Source organism: Cyprinodon tularosa, unplaced genomic scaffold (genome assembly GCF_016077235.1).
Source record: "Cyprinodon tularosa strain WSP-4 unplaced genomic scaffold, ASM1607723v1 ctg319, whole genome shotgun sequence".
Taxonomy (NCBI): Eukaryota; Metazoa; Chordata; class Actinopteri; order Cyprinodontiformes; family Cyprinodontidae; genus Cyprinodon; species Cyprinodon tularosa.
The window spans coordinates 1,086,098-1,109,720 of record NW_024039029.1 but is presented as its reverse complement, the minus strand read 5'-3'; the positions used below and the strand labels follow the sequence as shown (position 1 = coordinate 1,109,720).

The 23,623-nt window shown below is 37.1% G+C and overlaps 1 protein-coding gene across 2 annotated transcripts in view; it reads left to right on the top strand.

The window, feature by feature from the left end:
• Positions 1 to 1,612: 1,612 nt before the first annotated feature.
• ntrk3b (neurotrophic tyrosine kinase, receptor, type 3b) overlaps positions 1,613 to 23,623 on the top strand; it is a 374,712-nt gene continuing 352,701 nt past the window's right edge. For both annotated transcript variants that reach the window (XM_038292890.1, XM_038292888.1), the window contains exon 1: positions 1,613 to 2,330. In XM_038292890.1, coding sequence (XP_038148818.1) covers positions 2,089 to 2,330 — 242 coding nt within the window. In that variant the 5' untranslated portion in view covers positions 1,613 to 2,088. The remainder of the gene's footprint in view (positions 2,331 to 23,623) is intronic.

Genomic DNA, 23,623 nt, shown 5'->3' with positions numbered 1-23,623 from the left:
ATAATATTCAATTTCATATGAGCTTAGATTCTAAAACTGCATTTAAATTGGGCAGTTCTCTGGCTGCAGGTGGGATTGGCTTCATTAAAAGTTGGGTCAACAGCCAGTCAAGTTCAGCAAGTGGAAGAAACAGTTGGACAGGAAACATGGTGGAGACAGAAATTATTTTAACTGAATGCATTGGCAAGAATATATGGTTTATATCACTCCACAGCACGATTTGATCATGAATAATTTGACATGCCCACTGAGGTAATACTCTACTCCAGTTTACACACATATTTTCTAGAGATGCTTGAAGCATTTTCCCATTTGACCTAAACATTTTTTGTTTTTTGCTTTTTTGCAGCTGAACAAAATACATCAAGCCATTTAACCCTTTATAAGGCAATATTTATAAGGTGAAATACTTTGAAAATCATCGTTTCAAGCCAATAGTGTTATTGCAATCCAAGTCCTTATTACCTTTGTAACATTTAAAAAAATATGGATATTTTGATGGCAAAGATTAATGTCAATGTAATGACAAGAAACACCAACTTCTCCAATATATTAAGAAAAATAGCAAACGTGCCTATATAAGAAATTTGTGAAAAACATTCTGAGAGCAAAAGAAACACTTTTTTTTGGTACACTTAACCTTAGAATGATTAATGCTGATACTGGCACATAAATTGTTTTGGTTTATGAATCTAAAAATAATGGTTAACTAGACTTATTAACTTTTTTCTTAACCTGATAACTTATTTTTCAACTTGATTTAACCTAACATTCATGTTTTAGGACTGTGGGAGAAAGCCGGAGTACCCAGAGAGAACCAATGCATGCACCGGGAGAACATGCAAACTCCATGCAGAGAGACCCCAGGCCAGGAATCGAACCTGAACCTTCTTGCTGCAAGGCAGCAGGGCTCATCTAATTGGTCAAATGCAAAAATAAGATGGAGAGCCATGTAGCAGTATCTTTGCTGAATGGCTGGATATAGATCTTGTACTGCTAAACCTCACTGAGGAACGGGGGGACTCTATTTCTAAGGGGTATGCAAGTGATAAACAAACGCTAACTTGCCCTATAAAGGGTTAAATAGCAAACTTAATTTCAGAATATGCATAAAACTGGATGTCAAAGGATTAAAAACAAACCAACAAACCAAAAAAATCTGTTTTTATATGCCATACATCACCAGAGGCATTGGCTTTATTATCAAAGCTTTTTGGGGAAGGGGGGCTATTTTTTTATTCGATACCAATTTGCCTCAAACTGGCAAAACAATTAGAAAAACTGAAAGCATATTACTATGATATAGTTGTAGGTTTACTGACTCACAGACGTCTGGCCAGTGCCTTTAGACTAACATATCGGATAGAGAATATTTGCTGTGATCGATCCCCTCTTTGCGTGATTTAATAAGCAACCAGATTTTTTTTTTTCTTTCGTCTACATCTGAAGAATCTCACATTCTCCACTCTTCTCCCCATGTGAGTTCCCACTAATCTCGGTCCAAATGTGTGGTGGAGCAGTGATCACTGCTGATCGCATGCAGCTTCTGCAGGTGTCAGTATGACTGTAGCCAGTAGGAGGGACTTGATGCTCCAACTTCTCGTTTTGCGTCTCCCAGCTCTCCAGCCAGTCGTCCTGGTCCTGCTCAGGGAGAGAAGCGACGACGGGCATCGGCAGCGCCGCATTACGCTGGAACACAATGAATCTCAGGCTGCCTAAACCACTGGAAGCTTTTTCTATTGCGCTTTTCTTTCTTTGACTCGCGTTTCTCACCTATATTTTTGTTTTATTTGTTTTTGTTGCATCTTTCTCCCCCTCCTCCCTTTTTTTTTCTCCCACCCAGCAGCCTCTGACGCGCAAGGACACTACAGCATCCATCCACGGCAGGAACGCTCACACAGAGCATCCTCTGTACAGGCGCACCAGCCGTCCTCCTTCCTTCCTTTCCACCTTCCTTCTTCCCACTCTCCTCCTCTCCTCTCTTTTTTTTTAGGGGGGTCTTTTTTCTGCTGGAATCCAAAGGACATCGGGAACCCTGCTATTTACCCCCCTCCACCCACACGCACACCCACTTTTTGCCCCGGAGACATGGATCTATGGTTTCATTCGATCCGGATTTGCTGGTGGAGGGTTTTGTTTCTGATGAGTGTTTTCCAGGACTATCTAAGCTCCATGCTGGACTGCCCGCCGACCTGCAGCTGCTCTCAAACGGAGATCTTTTGCAATAAGTCCGACAATGGCAGGTTTTTCCCGTTGCTCGCCCTGCAAGACACTGGGAGCAATGGGACCAGCGTGGATATTGCGGACTTATTCAAAAACATCACCTCCATGTAAGTAGCTGCAGTTGATGCTGCGCGTTTCTGAATCATTAATTGATTTCCCCCCCATCCCCCTTTCTGTTGATCTCTTCTTATGGCTCTGACTTGAATGCATATGCGATTATTTAGACTTCTTCCTGTTTCTAGCAGCTCCTAAGTAGCCTTTTTATGATGCACCCCATTTATTAGTCGTGAATGAAGATAAAAAAAAAATGTCCAAACAGGTGAAATTAACATTAAAACATGATAAGTGAGTGAGATATTTAGAAGTGTGCGTTCACATAAAGTTACATCTCCGCAGCAGGCCTGCACAAACAAGATGCGGGGGGGTGGGGGTGTTGCAGAGAGCCTCGCATCACTTGATTGCCACTTCATCCCCTGTAACCTGTTCCGCTCCTACTGACTGGGGCCCCCAAAACACAGACACATAAATGGTGCAGTGGGGTCCAGCAGCTTCATCTCAGCAGCCTTACATGAAAACTTTATCATCAGGTCTGGATCCCTGCGGTGGGAGATTGCTGATCACTTGTGGCTCTCCGATTTATGAGCAGCGATGATGACGGCAGACTATCAAACCACCCGCACACCCACAGAAGGAGCTACATTTTTATTCTACATCCTCCCCCTCACTCCTGTTTTTTTTTTCCTTTTCCTTTTCGCTGGCATCGATCCCTCCCTCCCCACATCAAAGCTTTCTTTCTTGAAAAGTCAGAGGAAGAAGGAAGGGAGAGAAAAAAACACATAACAGGCCTAAAATAAAGATCCCTGGTGTCGGTGATGCTGATTTGCATAGAAAGCAAACATTTCAGGTTAACGCATCGGATTCCCCGCAAAAGAGTTTTTTCATCCCATCAGTGTGCAGTTTTTTTTTTTTTTTTTTTTTTAATCCATATAAGTTAGGCTACTGTGCGCCATGGTTCACCGCCTCCCCGGGCCACTAGAGGGTAGCCTGCTCCCCCTTATTTGCTCTCCCGCCACAACACAGGAGTCATTGACGTGACGGTGTTATCAGGGGAGATTGGCCATGGTTTGTTTGCCAGGACAAGCGCAGCATTTTCTTTTTATTACCGCAGGCCGCATTAAGTAAAAGGTGGAACAGTCAGAGGTAATCACTGTTAGTGATTAGTGTGACCGCAGGATGACCCACGCATGCAGATTAACTCATTGCCAAACCTGCTCAAATGGCTCATTTATTCATTTCTTTCTCTTCCACCTACTGGATCCCAAAAAGCTTATTGATATTCGCTTTGAAATTGCTCATACAATGCAAAAAATATATTTTTTTTTATTTTTGCTGATATTAAATATTAGACATGGGAATTCCTTTAATCTTGATCAAGCATATCGTCTCTGCCTGGTTTTGATGTTATATATACTGGTGCATTTAAAATTAAAGCACCTCAGTGTTAATATATGTGGGACCAGTGTTACTGTGATTTTTGAAGATGCACCATTTGATTTAAATTGAGTTTTAGCTGGTTTAAAAACATCACTCTCTGTGAGAGCTCTTTTTTTTATGTATTTGGACAAATGTTTATCCATAACTTTGCTAAAACTGAGAAATGCAAGTCATATAAATAAACCATAAATTATAAAAATACATGATCAACATTTTCTGTAAAATGTATGAAAAATGCTATTTAACAACCAAACATTTACTGTAATCCCTCTTAAACTGCAGGAAATATCCCATCACCTTTTCATGACTTGTTACTCATCATTTTAAAGAAGGTTGGCCTAATTAAGCCTCAGACGTTTAACTGGATGTGCTCCTATGCGCAGTGAAGAGAGTGAGGACTTTTAGGAAGAGGAAACTAGCAGAGTTTTAAGGATGTCTTAACATTTTTTTCCCCATTTCTGCTGCATGGAATCTTATGGTGAAAAACATGAAAAACATCCCCTGGTCTGGTTGTCCTAGGAGGTTCATTTTGTAAGCAGACTACAAGATGCTGCAGTCTTTAAAACCCTAACATTTCAATATACAGTTGGCTCTTGTTTTTTTATTGAAGTAAAAGTTTATTTAGAGATAGTCAGCACAAGTCTATTTAACACCAGGGGTGCAAGAAGAAACTATTTTCTCTCTAATAAAAATATAAAGATTAGATTAAAATTTACCATAGAGCGTGTAGAATTACATCCTCTATCCTATTAACAATAGGGGATAAGGCTGAATTATCTAAAAACCAGAAAAGAGCATGTTTGGAAAAAAACGCATACAGAGGGCCTCACACCAACCCTAAAGCATGAAACTTGAAGCACTGTGGTTTGGGAATGTTCTGTTGCAGTAGGATCTTAGTCAGCTCCCTAAAAAAAAATCCAGCATAAATTCTTTATTTTGTCAGTAGGAATCTGCTTGACAACAATCCAAAGCAAGACTGTAAAAGCATGTTATAAATGGTTCAGGCTTTATGCTGGTGAAGATTCTCAGTCATCCAGGTCATAGCCATTCCAAAAAAGTTAAAAATAACAATTCACTGGACGTTGTTTCCAAGTTTGAAGACGTTTTGCGATTCCCATCCAGGAAGCTTTTTCAATTCAAAAGACTTCAATTCTGTATAGAGCCTCGAACTCGACGCTATTCAAGACATTTTGAATTGAAAAAGTTCCTGGATTGGAAGCGAAACGTCCTCAAACTTGGAAACAAAGTCCCAGACAAAGTGGATTGTTATTTGTGTTTACTTTTTTGGAGTTCAAGCTTTAGCAACACTGGACCATATAACATAAGAATGACCCCAGATATACTAGCAACTCCACCAAGCCTGACTGAGAATGAAATATTAGCTGTGGGGTGAGTAAAGCGAAGAAGTTCATTTTGTCAAGAAGTTGTGGTGTGACTTTAAATGGACTGGACATGTAAATTCCATCAAATATCTCAGAGCTGTAAGTCAGGAAGGCCAAATAAATTAGAAAAATGCTAGTTAAAAACTTTATTTAGTTGATCCCTGATAAAGTAGCAGCTTAACTACATAATTATTTGACAAAAATATAGTTTAAAATATATCCAAATGAAATGCAAAAAAATTCTGACCTCAGTTATTTAGTAAAAAACATAATCATTTCATCTAAAAGTATATATATTCCAAATATATCCAAAGACAGTGTTTTTACTTGTGTATACCTTTTTTAATAAGCCCAAAGTCGCAACCTGACCACCTTGTTTACCTTCCAGAAAACCCATTGCAACTGACCAAGGACTAATTGTGCATTCCTGGCCTGCAAGCTCTGCTTTTTTTTCCTTGGTTCTTAGCTGTTCAGTATGGACAGCAACAACTGCCCAACACCACCACCAGCAGCTCAATGACAGCGCATCAGAGACCGCACCACCCAATGTCACAGAATCTAATACATCTGAACTGGTGAAACAACTATTAGCATTTAGCAAACAAAACTAGATTAGCTTACATTTCATTTTGACTTAATTTATGTTTTTATTTCTTGGGAGAAATTGTGTAAGTTAAACAGCTACATATTGTTAAATATCAGCAAATCATTTAAATTTTGAAAAAAATAAAGTATCTTTGAATTTAAATTATTTTGTTCATTTAACAAGTACAAGTTAGTTAGAATTTACCTAAATTGGGTAAAAACATTTACATTCAATCTAGCTTATATCGCATTAGAAATATAAGGAAACTGAAATAGAATAAAACTGGGGATACCCTTCATTAATATCTGCAGATTAATACATGCCCTGATCTTTCTGTTTCTTCTTATTTGATTCCTCTTGCAAAGGATCAAACTTCCTAGAGCTGCAATTGATTTCAAAGTGATTATTATTAAACTGATATTGTAGCAGATTAGCAGATAACAAACGGTTAGAAACTATCCAGTAAAGCTAGTGTAACAATTTGCAAATATTTCATATAAATGTTAATCATTATGTAATAAAATAAAAAAAAGCTTAATAAATGTGCAAAGAAACCTAAAAACTATTTTGTTCCTCTAAGCCGGTAAAGGTAGAAGTTGGAAGAAAATTAAGGAAAACGTGCTCAAGAAAAGTACCATGACTTTCCAGCCTTGTATTTGTTCAAATCTGGTTTAAAAGCAAAAAGAAACGTTGTTAAAGAAATTAGCCAAATTCAAAAGTATTTTTAACTTTGTCAAAAGACTTACCTTGATAAAAAAAAAAATGATAATACATATCATTCTATATGGTTTGTAATTGTACTTTTACAAGAAAAAAAGAATCGGTTTGTAATTAAGGAGTTGAAAATTAAGATCTTAAAATCTATTTGAAACTCTGAAAAAGTGACATCTTAATTTCCTCTCAGAATGATAACAAAATGTGCTCTTCATTGCAAGCTAAGCATTGCTCTTAACATTAAATTTACAACTAATGAAATTAAAATATATGAATGGTTCACATACGATACCCTATAAAATTCATTTTCACACTGCATGTCTTACCTGGGGCTGCTCAAAGTGATGCAAAATCACCTATTACATCTTTAATAATTATTGCAACAAAGCAATTTCATGCTTGATTCTAATGTGTTAGTGCCCAGATAGCCACACTTTTTAAAAAGGATAACTGGTATCCATAGTAATATGAAGCAGTCAGAGACTGAGCCCACATACACCACGAGTGGTCCTTGATCCTCTCTCTTTTAAGTAGGAAGATCCATGTGCTCTGCCAACAAGAACACCTTTTATCCCTTTTTGTTAAAGAGACCTAAGCAGATTGGGCACATTTATGTAGACCGAAAGCTGCAGCAAAGACCAATAGTAAGAAGAGGGGCGAGAAAGTGGGGGGTAGTGGCCAGCCAAAGAAAACTGCCAAGTCCAGATAATAGTTTTCCAGTTCTCTCACATTAGAGATTCATCACAAGAAGCATCGCTGCATGAAGCGGATAAGATAAGGCCTTGCTGTGATACTAGAGAAGGGAAAATGGCTTTCTGAAAGTAGTAGAGGCATTTTACTGGTTTGAGAAAAATTTTCCCTGAGCCCAGCACAGGAATCCAGTCTACACTTTTAGCTCCGGAGAAGATATATATATATATATATATATATATATATATATATATATATATATATATATATATATATATATATATATATATATATATATATATATATATATATATATATATATATATATATATATATACATAGATTTATAATTATTCATTTGTGCTTGTATGAACTCCAGTTTAAAAGCAGAGGTTAAAATTTTTAAGCCATATTTTAGTATCTTGTCTCTTTGAGCAAATCAGTTTCTCTCTCCTGCTCTTAAAGGTGTCATCATCCAGTAATTGAAAATTTTCATGTTGAAACGTGTGTCTTGGTGTTTGGCTTCAGTTATAACCGGTGGACACATCTGTGACAGTGCTTCTTTTTCCATGTTGGCTCTTCACAGTGATTGATTTTATTCCTCCCTCATGATTTACTTAATTTGTGAAAGGGTACTAACATTAGCCCCTCAAGCGTTCTCCACGCCTGGCTCTATTCCACCAAAATGGGTAGTTCCAACAATCAGTAACCCACCTGCAGGTAGTCAGGAAGTGTTGCTGTTTGTGTAAATTTTGACCTATTTTTCAAGACAAACAATGTTCAATAGAACATGGCACACTAATAATATTGCTTACGCTATATCCACATAAATGCGCATTCATACGTTCATGAGTGTATCCTCACAAGCAACAAAGGGGTTATGGAATGAGCGCAAAATAATTCCTTAAAAATTAGTAAAAAGGAATTTCAAGATGGCTTCAGAAGGACTGGATATGTAAAATTCCAGGTTATGACTATTAAAATATATACAATCAGTTTTGCATATTTACTATCTGCAATCCGTTGCTATGCTGCTAATATCTGAGCTTAGTTTTAAAGTCGTAGGGAAGTCATATTTAAATGTCACATCATTCTGGCTTAAACATGTATATACAGGTGCTGGTCATAAAATTAGAATATCATGAAAAAGTAGATTGATTTCAGTAATTCCATTTAAAAAGTGAAACTTGTATATTATATTCATACATTACATACAAACTCATATATTTCAGATGTTTATTTTGTTTAATTTTGATGATTACAAATGACAACAAATGAAATTTTTTCGGTCATAGCATCTTGATTCATGTCTCAGCTAATATACGCAATGGTTGAAATAAGAAAAAAAGAATCATTATTTACTCTCCCAATGAGTTCCATCCCAGTGTTCACGGGGATGGACGTCTGTGTCTTCAGCAGGCATAGAGTACACAGAACTGGCAGTGTTGCAAAGCAAGGGCTCTGTATGTACGGCTGTAAGCCTTCTACGCCGAAGCAAGCTTCTGCCGCTCTGGCGTCTTCTTCCACAACAACTTCGTCCCCACTTTCCTCTTCTAAATAAAAAATGTATGACGTAGGATACTCATCCACTCATCACATTCACCACATTCACTCGTGTAAAGTCGGGCACCACTCGGGAGAATTTGGTAGGGTTGAAACAGCCTTTTCCCTACGACTTCAAGCCCTTTTTTTCATGTTGAAGAGTTCAAAGACATTCTCACCCCAACTTGTCAAAAAATTACACTGGTTCAAGCTCCCTGAATGTCAGTTGATAATGCACAGCAGGTTCTCTTCGCCTTATTTTTGGACATGCACCATCCATGAGAGGTTGTGGCAGAAACTGGCCAAACTTTGAATAAACTGCGAACTGTGAAACTAATGTTACCCATCCTTTCCCTGACAAACTCTAGTAGAAATGTTACTGTAATCTCCTAATGCAACCAACAGCAACTCTTTAGGCTAAAATTAACGTCACAGGTCATGTGAACTTCAGGTGACGCAATGTCTACAACCCATCACACAACCCGTGCGTCATAAATGACAAGTGAGGTACCCCTCGTTGGAGGGGGCTTGATCAAGCGTTAGTATTTAATGCATTTAGTCCGTGTCTGGATTGTGTGCCTCAGAGGTGTTCACAACCCTTCCAACCCAATAGATGTTAGGTGGATGTTTTTGATAGGTAAATAAAAAGCAGAGCATTCATTTCAAAGAATAAGAAAACATGATTTTATAGTTTTTTTTTTTATGAACAAAACTACAAAATATCTGGCATGCATTTTTTTTGGATTCCTTCATCTAAATACTCTGTACAATGACCATACATTGCAATGACGGTAGGTACTCTGTCTATGCATAGACCTAAATGTGCAAACTATGGATGGTTATTTCAATTTTATAGGATGTTTAAATAAATGACAAAATGTGATACCGTTCTAGGGGGTGTATTGCTGTTGTGAAATGATTGCAATGTTTAATGCTATTACTTTATGTAGGAGCTTCTGTCTAAGTCATAGTTCAAATATGACAAGCATACAGTAAGTGGCAGAGTTTTGGAGTATTCCTTTGAGAAAAATATCTTTTCCTCAAAATCCATAACCTCTTATGGTGCTGTAAGACGTTGTGTACTTTAATAGTAAGATGCTTAGATTGGTGATGCAGCAGACGGGGGGATCGTTCTCCCCTCTGCAATGGCAGGAAAATCTTAGTCTCATCGTTTTAAGAGTAAATTTTTCCTTTCATTTTAAATGTTAGAAGATAGTTACGCTTACCATATAAAAAATGTTGTATATCACTACAAGTGGTCAACAGTGAAAAAAAAAGAGTATGATTTGAAAAACAGTTAAATGGGATCACACCCTCCGATTCCACTTGCAGTCACATGTTCTCAATTTCACGCTCTATGCTGCCTTGGCCACTGATCTGAACGGTCATTACCGTGCCTTTCATTTGCCCCCCCATCTCCTGAGGCCCTGAGTTTGGTCCCTTTATCCAACAATACAAGCATGCTGTTGCTGCGTTTAACAGAATTGTGGCTCTTTATATACCTTTGATGGCAGACATTTTGACTTAGTGATGCAGAGAAAGCTCAAGTGTCAGTCATGTAATTAATGGCTGCAATCCGCACAGAAATGGCTCGTAGCATGCCTGCTGTTTTTGTTTTTCTGGAACGACCTATGGGAAGACATCATTGTTCTGTTCTCCTTCAGCTATGATAAGTTGGTCTATCTGCTGTGAAAAGAGTCCACAGATAAAAATCAATCTCTGACTGATGGGTCAAGATAAAGAGTCAATGCTACATCTCTCATCTCTTTGTATAGCAGACAAACTGCAACTTTACAACTCTAGCAGCAGGTTTACAATAGATAGATAGAGTTTAAATGCCATAAGCAGCCAAAGATGTGTTCTCAACATGAATAAATAAAGCTGCTATACCTCTGATACAATGGTCAATGTATAAAACCCCTCAAACATATATTTTACAATTCTATGACCCATAAATAACACGCAATGCTGTTAGTCATTCTACTTTTACTTTTATAAAGTTTTTTTTTTTCAAACTCTTGCACAATTTCAAACGCTTCAGGTCTTTGCTTAAGATTAACTTACATACCACAACTTAAAACTGATAGTGCGCAAAGAGATGCAACTTAAAGTAGATCAGAGCTTAACTTATATTGTGCTTGCAGATTATGTTTTTGTATTTTTTTTGTCTGTGCACTGTGCACTTTTTTGTTGTTTTTCAGGTGGTGGTATTTCACTTTCTAAAACTCCTGTCATGCTTAAACTTCCCTGTTTCTTAGTAATATATGAAGATACTGTCATAATGCGTTAAATAAGAAAAAGCAGCATTGCGTTTTTTTGCACCTCCCAATGTATCATGCAAAATGTCATTACCAAATTAGATGCAGCTCTACACACAAAAAAAATCTATACTTTGTGGCATGTATACTCCACTGTGCGCTACTGCAAGATAACTGATGACAATGAGGTTACACTTAGCAGCCTCATGAACCTTTACTCATTGTCTTCCTCTTTATCCAGGACCTTCCTAAGGATGTGCTCAGAGGGCATTTGAAAAAGATTTGTGAGCCACCTCAGCTGACTCCTCTCAATGTGGAGAAGCAGCTGTACTCTGAGCCTCTCCTAGATAATCAAACATAGAAGAGCCTGTACAAAATGTGGAGGCAAGCCCAACTATTTCTAGCCAGTATTGCTCAACTTCGACCCCAAACTCAGGCTCCTCCCCTCCAGAGAGGTAACATTCCATGTCTCCAAAGCCACCCAGGTGGCGTCCATGGCTCAAGTGAACAAGGCTTTTTTACCTCTGACTACCGCCTCGTAGTACTGTCCCCCCTGCGGATGGTGGGCCCACTGGGGGATGGCATAGGGTCACTCCTTCAGGCTTGGCCCACCCCATAAGGAAGAACCTGACCACTAGGCATTTGCCGACAAACACCAACCCCGGGGTGAGGTCTTGGATCCACTCTCTGGGCAATGCCACATGCCTCGATTCTCTTGTTGTGATAAATGGTTTGTGTCTGACCTATCACCCAGAGACTGTTTAACTTGGGAGACAACACATCTGGGGCATTTAATCCCACAGCAACATGGCCTCTGGGATCATCTTTGAATCCCCTCCATCACTGGATGATTCAAAACGAACCAACTACAGTTGGGTGTTCACCACCCAAAACCCTATATTCTATTGCATCTCATTTAGCATTATATTCCTTTGTTTTTCCAAAATGTAGCTGTTAAAGACCAAGATGTCCGCTGCATGTCTTTGTGCTTTGCAGTCTGTTCTAAAAGTGCCATTTTCCAACTTTATCCGGAGAGATTTATGTGCATTGTAAAAGTGCCATCTGCTTATCAACAAACAAAATGAGTCTCCCACCCTGTTAAATGGTTTACTGTTTATCTCTGTTGCCAACTGTGGCTTGAAGCTTGTCGTTTAACATCTTTAAAATCTTGATCCTCCTGTCCATGAAGGATTGTGTTGTGTTGTTTAAAATACTTTTTTCTCCCCTTTTATTCTCTCAAGGTCATCAAGTTGATTATACAAGATATTCTCAAGGTTTCTCATGTCTCTTTTCTACCGGCATACCCTTGGTTATTGAACAGATTCAAAGCCTGTGCAGCACAAAGTGGGTGCTTGGTTATGAGCTGACGTCTGTTTTTACCAGTTGTGGAACCAAGTCCTTTATTAACAGCAGTGAGTGGAACAGAATGGATGTAACACTAGGTGGCTGGATGCTGGAATGTGTCTATCAATCCACCAGCAAAGAAGAACAATAACACTGAAGCACAGCAGAATAACATCAGCATATAGGAATCTGATGGTAGACAACTTACTGTCAAAACAGGAGACAGCTACATGAACAGTGAATGGTACAGTAACAGTAACTAGTGTTGATGTGATCCTTATGAGATGCTATTTCAATCAATCATGAAGACATGCTGAAGCTGGTGTCTTGATAATTGCCTCCTATCAAAGATGAGCCCAAAAAATTATTGGTTATACTACAGTACTTCTTAAACTTTGAAAAGATTAAGGATGTAATACCGATCATATATAAGTTGCTCAAATAATACACAGGGATTCCTGTGTTGGCTCTTTAACCATTGAAAACAGATCTGCTCATAAAAACAACAAAGCTTGGTACGAACAAGCTGAACATTAAACTGATCACCATTGCAGTCTAAATTGTCAATGTGCAAATAATAGATGGTAAAACAATAATTACAACATACCATTACTAATGCCTTTGCAGATTTTCGGCCTGTTGATCTGATCCTTCGTCTGATGAAATCCAGCTTTTTCCATCTGCTGCATCAGGATATCAATACAGTTTTGTTTTTTTCCCCTTGTTTTTCCTCTTTCCCCTGCGCTCTTTCCCCTGCGCTGCCTGCCCACCAGTGACCCCACTGTTGACCAAGTGATTCCCTCTGAAGAACCAGCTATTCTGTGGAGTTCCTGCTCTGGAACCTCTTTTGCTTGGTCGAAACAGGCACAACCAGTTTGGCAATGACAACAGATGCCAAACCATGTTGGTGGAAACAATCTCTGATTACATAAGGAAGGTTTAAACAGTGGTGTTTGGCATTTTTAATTCCTGGGGTAGCTTTTGACTCCCCTTTCTTCTTTTTTAAAATTCACTTACATCCTCTCATGTTTTCTTTGACTCAGGATCCAGAGGCATCAGTGCAGTGCCTTGCAAAAGATGCATAGGTGCGTCAGAAATCCAGAACCTCACAGGCTTTTATTTATAAACGGAAACAGATCACTGGATGAAGCAGCTATTTAAACCCATCCGTCCATCAGTTTCTCCTGCTTATTCCATTGGGGTTGCAGTGAGGCTGGTGCCTATCTCAGGCAGTCTATGGGCGGGGTACACCCTGGACAGGTCGCCAGTTGCCAGCAGGGTGCAATTGAAACCCATTTGAATCCATTTGTTGTATAGTGTGAATATATTATGTAAACTGTTTATCAGGCTCATTCTGGCCGTTTATTTCGTTATTATTAAAAAGAGCAAATATAACCTGCTGGTAATAAATAATTCATAGTCACTGAAAAATTGCTCCTAAATTAGAAGTTCTGCCAGAATATTAAACAAGAGAGCGTCACTGTATTGATCATCCTCAAGCACTCTCTGGTACACCGTTTAACTAGGGCTATCTTGGGGGAGGAAATAAACCTCTTTAATACAGGATTGCTTCCTAGGACTACTAAGGTTACTTGTGTGGGCGGAAAGATGTGCCCCCGCCCCTGGCTCAGACACCGAGCATTACTGCATTACATAAAACCACGATTATCACTCTCTGCTATAACTCACGAGCAGCCCACGTCCTTCCACGTGTTTATGACTTCACTTCTTCAGCAGAAGTCTTGCATAAGGCTTCTTGGCAGAAACTCATTTGCAGACTTGTAGAATGGCACCATAGAAATAAAATTTGAACATTTTGTCTAATTTTCTTTAATTTCGTTATAAAAAAGGAATTACATCTAAAAACCCTTTTTCTGTTCTTTAGAGGACTAAAGACTGTCTCAAATAATAAGTAAGTCAAAAATCATGCCTCTAAACAAACTTAAAGGAGTAACTGATAATCTGATTGAGATATTCTTCTCCATTAAGAAATGGAGAGTAAAGAAAATATATAACACACGGCACAGTGAGTGAAATGATCCTAAATCCATACCTTATTTTTTTTTCAATTTTCACCGAACTAAAATGAAAAGCTAACTATCAGAGCTTATGCTGTTTGTTTTAGTCTAAATTAAAAAATTTTATCATCAGTAAAATCGTGTCTTTCTTCCTAAAAACACTTAAAGGCCAGATACCTGTTATGAAAATAATAAAGTTATTATTTATTGAATATAGTTTAATTTATATGTGTGATTAGTGTAAGCTTCAAAAGCCAGTTTATGGTTTCACATCCAAAAAAGGTTTCTTCTACAAACAATTGTATGCCTCCAAATGTTTTCTTTAAGGGCACTATAGGACAGTATTGTGCTTGCCAACACAGAATATATATTTTCTTCAAAATTTACTTTCATTTATAAGACTTATTGAGGCCAAATCTTGCAGTTAGAATAGAATAGAATAGAATTCAACTTTATTGTTAATACACTGTCACAGTACAAAGAAATGAAATGTAGTTTGCATCTATCTAGAAGTGCTATACAGGATACAAATATTTATTTATAATAGAACAGAGACCATGTACTGTATGCATGGATTATAAATAGTATATATAAACAGAGAGTAACTGTAAGAGGCTATAATATAAATAAATATGGAAGATTATGCAGGAAAGTTAGGATATGGTTTATATATATATATATATATATATATATATATATATATATATATATATATATATATATATATATATATATATATATATATATATATATATATATATATATATATTTTTTTTTTTTTTTTTTTTGTGGGGCTTTATTACAGGATAATACAGAATGAATAATGACAGATAATAGCAGATAAAAGATTTACAGATTATATACAGCTATAGTTGAGTTCTATATAGATTTCAAAATAAATGTTTCTATTTAGACAGTACCTCCATAGATGGCCTTTTTTTTTTTTTTTTTTTTTTTTTTATAAAACCTACATTTGTACAGATAAAAACAGGAAGTGTTGCACAGTGAATTTGGGGAATCAAACTAAACTGAGGGATTTGGACTTCAATGCGTTATCAGTGCCATTCTTGTTCAATGTTTGAATGACATCTATGTTGTCACCACCGAAACCCTTCCCTTCGCTTAGGTTTCATTCTATGTTTTCCCAAAATGTTAAAGACCAAGATATTAAAGTAAGCCAGATATATTTCACATATACATAAGTGGTATATCACAGTTTGTGAACCAGATAATGTCCCAGTCAATTTCTTTGTTATCTTAATGATTATTTTATTAAGATTTTAGATCAATTTCTGAAAATCATAATCCATCTCCACAACTTTGTGCAGGGAAAGCACCAAGCAAAAATTGACTGAAAAAGCATTAAAAAGACAACATAATTTATGTCCCAACTATTTCTACTTTTGGTTGAAAAGTAGGACTGAAACAATTAATCTGATTAATGGTAATCAATTTTAGAAATAACTCATTTAGTCATCGACTAATCATTAAAGGTGGTATAGAGACTAAAACATACCTTTAGCTGACAGAGCGACCCACTCAGACCAGAAACTATACTAAAATTACACAAAAAAACACACAAACATTTGTATTTAGGATAAAAGAAGAAAAAATTCAGCTGTCAATATGCTCTATCCAGAACTCCTTAAGTGGAAAAGTTTTTGTTCGACATGGTTTAATTTCGTAAAAGGTCTTTTTTTAAAAACTTTCGTCTATCCGATTATTTGTCAATTTAATTGAAAAACTAATTGATAGATTAATCAATTTGCAAAATAATCTTTAGTTGCTGTCCTACTGAAACTTTAAACGTGAAAAGTCGTTATTCAGATCAGACGTTGCAAACTGGGTTTATTATTCGACTACAGTGGGACAAAATCAGTCTGACCAAACATAACCCAACTACTATTTTTTTTTTCCAAAAACTGTTTCTGGACTAAATCAAGACTATGATGGACCAGCTAGATTTAGCCTTAAAGTCAATGTCTAAATGAAGTCTGGTGTTCAAGGGGAAATGTTTAACGAGAGGAAACAATGTTGCTTAACTGTGGTTAATTAATTACTTCTGTGAAGGTCAATCATGTTTATATTCATCCTGATTAATCTCCACAGAATCTGTGCCTAGAAACAGACATGAAAGGATTTATAGGCTTCTTCAACGCAAGCGAAGTTTCTCAAAAAGCCGGCTATTTATCAGAACTTAAATGATAGTAAAATGATTAATATACTGACAACAGTTCAGAGTGGAAGGATGGTATTGTTTTCCTCTGGGTTAATTGTTATTATTGCTAAATTCACCTTACTAAGTAGTGGGTAGTACCCACATGGTGTTTTATAAGACTTTGGCAGACTGGCTTAGAGCTTTTAATGATACCGATGACTTGTAGAATTGCAGTAAGTGTCCAAGTCAGTTGTCCAAGTTTGTATTTATGATGGATTTTCTCTTTATATCAACTAAAGCAAAAATCCCAAGCAATAAGTAACTGATAGGGGCAATTTTGAATAGCTGCTAATATAAAGGTTCAGAATAAAAACATGGATGTGGTTCGACTAAGAACTTGGAAGTAAGTCACTCCCTGATTGTGTAAAAAGCAACAGATTGTTGTTCCTTGCTCTCAGTACTACTCCGTCATTATAAATGTGATTTTTTTTCTTACTCCCCATGAAATTGAAAATTGAACTAATATAAATTATTTCAAACAGAGTAGTTACTTAAATTTCTCCAAGACAATCATCAATTCTTTTTAAGCACCACCCAGGGCTTACAAAAAACACCTTAAAAATACTTCCCACCAATTATTTGGCAAATATGAGGAAATATTGAAAGTATATTTTGTTAAGACAAAGTTTCTGGTCTGATTGTGAAAAAAATGTTTTTGTTTTCTAAAAGCTAAGACTCTGTGGCAACATCTAAATACCTCATACCCCCTACTTACCTGATGTAGAACTTGTAAAGTTCCTCCCTAACTAAAACCCTCATTCTTTCTTCCTGAAAGCAGCTATATTTATTCTATGACCCGACCACCTATTTTCTGTTGTGTTTCCAGTTTGTTGCTTTTCTTCTCAGCGTCGTGTTGTCAGGTTATAAGGTCTGGGTTTTTGAAAGCTTACTTGACTTGTATCTTTTGTCATCCATAGTTATTTAGTCTCTTAATCATGATTTTTAAAGAGATTTTGTTCTTTTGATGTGAGGCATGTCTTTTGAGTTTTACTGGCTTTCTTTGGGTCTTTTGATGATGAGTATGGTATGAAGATTTGAATCTTTTTAAGCCCAGGAAGTGTCATGTAAACTAACCTATGCTCACAACTAAACGCAGATCTAGCGTGTCCTAAGGTTCCCTTTATATCTGATCTAACTGGCAAGTGGAATAAACATCAGTGCTTTACACATTTACCTATTTTTAAATCCATTTCTTTGGGAAGTTGTGAATGACAGCTATGCAAATGGGGTTTGTGGTGTGCTATGCTGTGGTACCAGGCTGATAAATAAATTACAGTCACGAACCTCTGTCTTTAATGTTGTGATTTCAAAAAAAGTAAAAGTGAAGGCAGAATAAATAATGCAGAATATGTGTGTGTGGCCACGGCCCAGATAGCCCAGGAAAGTGCTACATTTTGGAGACTTAGAGGTACTTGTGGAGACCGGTGACACTTCCCCCATGAGGAAAAGTTATCTTCTTGTGGTTGGGGTTAGGTCAAGGATGTGAGTTTTCTTTAGGTTAGGTTTATGCTGGTAACAGTTAGGTGCAGGGTAAGGGTCTGGTCATAGAAATTTATAGAATATGAATGGAAGTCAATAGAAAGTCCCATCATCTCAGAATGGAAACACTATTGCCAGATACCTCACAAGACATAACTGTCAACCTAAGCTGAGAAGCCAAAAAGCTGCAGTTGCATATTATGTTTAGATCCATCTTTTTATTCTATTATAACATTTTTTTTGTTCCTCTGTTCTACTTTAGATAATTTTATGTTATGATTTACCTTAGTTCCTAGGTTTCCTGTCCTTCTACTGCTTCTCCCCATGTGCTCATTTACTCATTGGTATTATCCAGTGATTATAGTTCCCATTTTTTTGTTTAGTTGCTCCATTCTAGATCCTCTATTGTCTTTACGCTGTTTTTGCTGGTCCATTAGTTATCGAAACATATTTTCCACTGTGCTCCTCATTGATATCTCTGCATTTTGGTTCCAATCAACAGTAAAACCTGAAACCCTCAGGTGGGGAATCTGTTTAGCTGACAATTACTAATTGTGCAATATGGAGGTGAAGATTCTCAGTCATCCAAGTCGTGGTCAACCCAAAAAAAGAAAAAATGAAAAACAATCTACTTTACTTTGTTTCCTTCCTTTGAATTCCTGCATGGGAAGCAGAACATCTTCAAACCTGGAAACCAAGTCCAGTTGATTGATTTAAATTTTCTCTTTTGGAATACTAATTTTGCACTGCGTTAACCCGGCTGTCATGGAAATAGACACTAAAAGTTTTATCTCAGTTTTGATATAAACTATTGCATTATCGGGCACAGCATAATGTGACAGATGGTGCTTCTCTCATCTCAGATAAGACCAAAAAGTCACTTTGTGGTCTGAACTCCTCCGAATGGACCATCCCCATAGCCAGACATGGAGAGGACAGCATCATAATGTGGGGATGCTTTACTTCAACGGGGACTGTAGCTGGGTTGGAAGTTTATCTTCCATAAGAGCAATGCACCATAAAAACAGAGCTACAATAACTTTTTAAATCATATTCTCCTGTTACAGTCAAAGTCTAGACCTAAATTTAATAGAACCTCCATCCAGTCTTCAGTTTAAGAAAAAAAATAGGGTAAATTTGAAGTCTACATGGGTAGTAGAGACATACCAAAAAAGAGAAAAGTTGTGCTTACAAATGTTACCTTAATGGAAAAAAAAAAGGTTTGGACATTTTTAAAATCCTCCATCATTTTGCTTTCTTTTGACCTAACAAATATGTACTTTGCATAATTGTGAGGTGGACTGCCATATAAAATCTCATTTTAAAATCTTAAGGTCAGTTGTAATAATCTTACCAAAGTGTATATATTAAGGGAGGGGGTACCAACACTTTTGCAATAACTTCTGCATTTTAAAACCTAATAAGGATCACTTTTAATGTAGAATTTGAAATATACTATGTTGGCTGCAGTTTAACTATTCAGTGATGGAAGCCTCTAGTGGCTAAGTGCAACAAGGGACACATTTTGTATGACTGGCTCTGATGGTTCATAGGAGACCTACTCTAATCCATCAATTAATGATTGCCTTGTTTTGAAATTTTATGTCGTGATATGTCGCATCTTTAGTCCCATGCTGTTATAGCATCATCACTTCTAATCTTGTTTAACTTCCCAGGACAGAGTTGCGAACATGCTGCCAGTTGGTTCTCACCACTGAGACCCCCCGCTGCCTGCACATCGCAAGGCATACCTCGGGCAATGCATGACGGGCTCCTCTGTTATAGGCGTATCATCAAGTTTGCATGAGCCTCTCTTTGTGAAAAGTAGGTCACGGCTGCCATCAGAGAATTAGGAGGAGAGAGCGGCGCCTTGGTTCAGATCTTCTGAATGCAGCAATGCTGCTACGAATGTGACTGACCCAGCTTCTCCCATGCCCTCCCCTCACCAAGACTGCTGCATCTGCAGGCAGCCTAAGGCATCGTCAAAGACGCATACCAATGAAGCTCCCTTTCTCCGCCTTAACAATCAAAAGATGCATTGATGATCGGTGGGCAAAAAAACAAACTCAAGCCTATGCTGTTTCCGCTAAGACTGGAGGAGCCCTTCAAAGCCTTGCGGCAGCCTTCCAGCAGCTTTCTGTAGACATTCAGCTCAGCCTCTGCTTCTGTGCCGCAGCTCATGAGTCAGTGTTGCTATAGTGTGCAACAGTTTAGGATAGCTGATCTCTCAGGTTCTTATGCAGTTTAAAAAAATATACTTTTAAACTCACTTGTATCATTTTTCAGGTCTGAAAAATGATTGATTTTCCAGATTTGTGGGTGGACAAAAACGTTATAAAATTTCACATCTAGCAATTTTATATTGATTCATATTTAAATGGCTCATTTTAGTCATGTTATGCCTTGTCAAAAGTAAATTTTAACATTTTTTAATGATGATAAATGATAATTTGACATTTAATTCTAGATTGTTACAATTTGGCTTTAAGGGGACCTGTAGTTTTTGTTGTGGTAAAGATCTATATTAATTAATTAATTAATACAATTCCTTAGGAGATTATCAATCCCTATAATCCCATCTTGGTAATCTTCCTTTAGTTTTTGACTCTCTTTTTTCCCCAACAACCCTGGCAAGTTAAACTGCTCCTGTTTTGAAAATAAAACTGTCAAAAATCTGTAATATAACCAAAGCTGATTCCAGGACTTGAAACTGCAGCTGATAAGTGATTACTGTGTATATTGTAGTTTAAGGATAATACTTTATAGTCAAAAACATGTAATTGGACCTAGAATAATATGATATTTATAATTGAGACCTTGAAAACCTGAACTAAAGTCTTGCGCTGGTCCTTCAATGTTACCCATTGTTGTATAATTTGATGGACATAAAATACAAGCCAAACTATAATGTTTTCACTTTTGCATTTTTACTCTAAAGGATTTTAAAGTCCTGCTTTCAAAAAGAGTAAAAATTTTGTTCCATGTTCCCTTTAAACATCAACTTTTGCACAAAGGTTTTTTCACTTTCACTTCTAATCAAGTAAAGTAAGATTTACTGACATTTTATAACAATTAATCGTGTTTAAACATGTATCTGCAAGCTTAGTAAAGCCACATAGAAGGCAGTATTATAGCTAATTCCCTTTGCTACATAATACTGATGGATGATTCATAGAGAAAGTCTAATGTTGGTATCTTGGAAATGCTCTTTTCTACTCTAGATGTCTCTTCATTCTTTACTTCCTTACAGTTTGTTTCACAAGCACACTTTTCATTTCCCAGCTGATAATCTCCTCCCTGGGTGAGGAATCATGTCTGACTCTTGCAATGTTTATCAGTGTGGGTCCACTTCTAGGAAGGTATGAAAGAAAAAAAGAAATTCCCACCTCTAACAAGGCCCCTGTTTATTATTCATGTGGGATGTTTAGCGTTTCAAAAAGCATCAATCATCTTTTATTATCAAGTAGGATGAGTCACCCCACTGTCCTCCGTGTCAGCGATGGCTGCCGAAGCTGTGTGAATAATGCAGCTGTCAAGGTTTTTATTGAGCCTCACCCATGTTGTTTTATTCCCAGGCACAACCTGCTTCACAGAGGCAGCAGATACACCAAACACAAGATATTCTAATAAAAAATCTTTATCTTTCATTTCACCATTTATTATACATCCACTCTGTACCCTAACTTTAGGGTGACAGGTGGTCCTAGCTTGATCCGTCTAATTCCATTTCAAATATTTTGGTATCATTGTTCAGTCAGTCTATGTACCCATTGCTCAATGATCTTTGTTTACCCAAAAACCAACAGCCACCCAAATCTACAGTTGCAGCCATTCAAAATGGTCCATCCCAGTCAAACTTACTCTACGCTTTCAATGAATTACAGGTTCTGACCAGGAGATAATGCTTCTCTTTACATCTTAATGTCCACAAATCATGACAGAATATTTTAGTACAAAGATTGATTTTTTATAAAAGAATCTTAGGGGACAAGCCAAGGACCAGACAAGGGCCCATCAATGAAAGTGGGGAAATTTTTAATGGTTACTACTTTATGCAGATTTATTTTTCAGCTTAAAGGGGAATGCTGTTTTTTTTTTTTTTTTACATTGGGCCCTTGATTTTACATTATTAGATCATGTTCTACCCATTTGGGTTTTGTGTCATTTGGAGCTGTTCTGAAGATATTCAGTTTTGTTATACCCAAGTAACATCTTCCTATGGGCAACGACTTGAAGGCAAAAACTAAACTGCTCATAATTTATTCTTTATGGTACACCAGCATTCATAACAGTCTGGGGGACAATGATTCGCCTACATGTTATGAATGTTATGAATGCTGGCGTACCATAAAGAATACATTATGAACAGTTTAGTTTGTGCCTTCAAGTCGTTGCCCATAGGAAGACATTACCTGGATATAACCCAACGGAATCTCTCCATAACAGCTCCAAATGACACAAAACTCATATGGATGAGTAGAACAGGATTTAATAACGTAAAATCAAGGGCCCAATGTAAAAAAAAATTAATAAAAAATTGTGTTCCCCTTTAACACATTAAATCACGTCACATCATTTTCATTTGTTCATGGCTAATATTGGGGGCAACAGAAGGGAACATTTCTAGAGTCTAGAACGTTTTGGGTAGACCAAAACTGCATGTTGAAGGATTGATAAGGACAACCCCTGAAAATATGATAATCTAGGTAGGACCAATTGCAATGAATAAATGGTTGAAGCAGAAGCCATAGCTGCTGATGTACCTGTCAGTCTAAGTTCTTACCCCTGGTCAAGGCTGGGTTCACCCTCAGGATTAGGTCTCATTTTAAAATGAGACCTCTCTGTCTCATTTTAAAACTCTTCTTAAAACCCACCTCTTTTCTTTGGCTTTTAACACCATGTGGAGTGTTGATTTTATGTACACATGTTGATTTTATGTACACATGTTGATTTTATGTATACACATGCATATTTTTATCCTGTGCGGGCAGTGCTTTTATTTTATTTTATTTTATTACTTTTATTTATTTTAGTTATTTTATCTTTTTGTGCAGCACTTTGGAAACCTTGTGTTTATTTAAACCGTGCTATATAAATAAAGTGGATTGGATTGGATTGGATAGAAGCAATTCAAAAGGGAATTATGAGTCACTGCTTCTCTGATACTGAAACATCTCTGGTGACTTGGTCTGGCAATGTTACCTTCAAATTGCCCCCAGGGGGAGATAATTCAGGCATTTCCTACCAATTGAGCCTCAGGGAAGGCCTCACAGCAGAGGTTAGACCTCAAAAATGACATGAGAACACATCAATGTTCTCCTCAATGGGGATAGTGAGTTCAGAGTTTGATTAAACTGCTATTCCTGCAAGTCGTTTTCAAGAGGGAAGCAGTAGATATTTAGCGTGTCAGATCTAATTGTGCAGCTCCCTTTGGGTTAGCTACATGTGGCTTTGTGTGTAAATTGGAGATTTTATTGTTGACGCTCTTGAAGTCACAAAAAAGAGAAAAAGGGCAATGTTTATATATCCTGAACTGTCTCAGGAAAAAGAATGCATCTTCATCAGAGAATGATCTTTGAAGATTAAAACATTGTGTGGGGGAAAAAAAACACACTAAGAAAACTTGAATGGGTCTATCTAATGGGTGTGAGTGATAGCTAATAAACTGTTTTTTT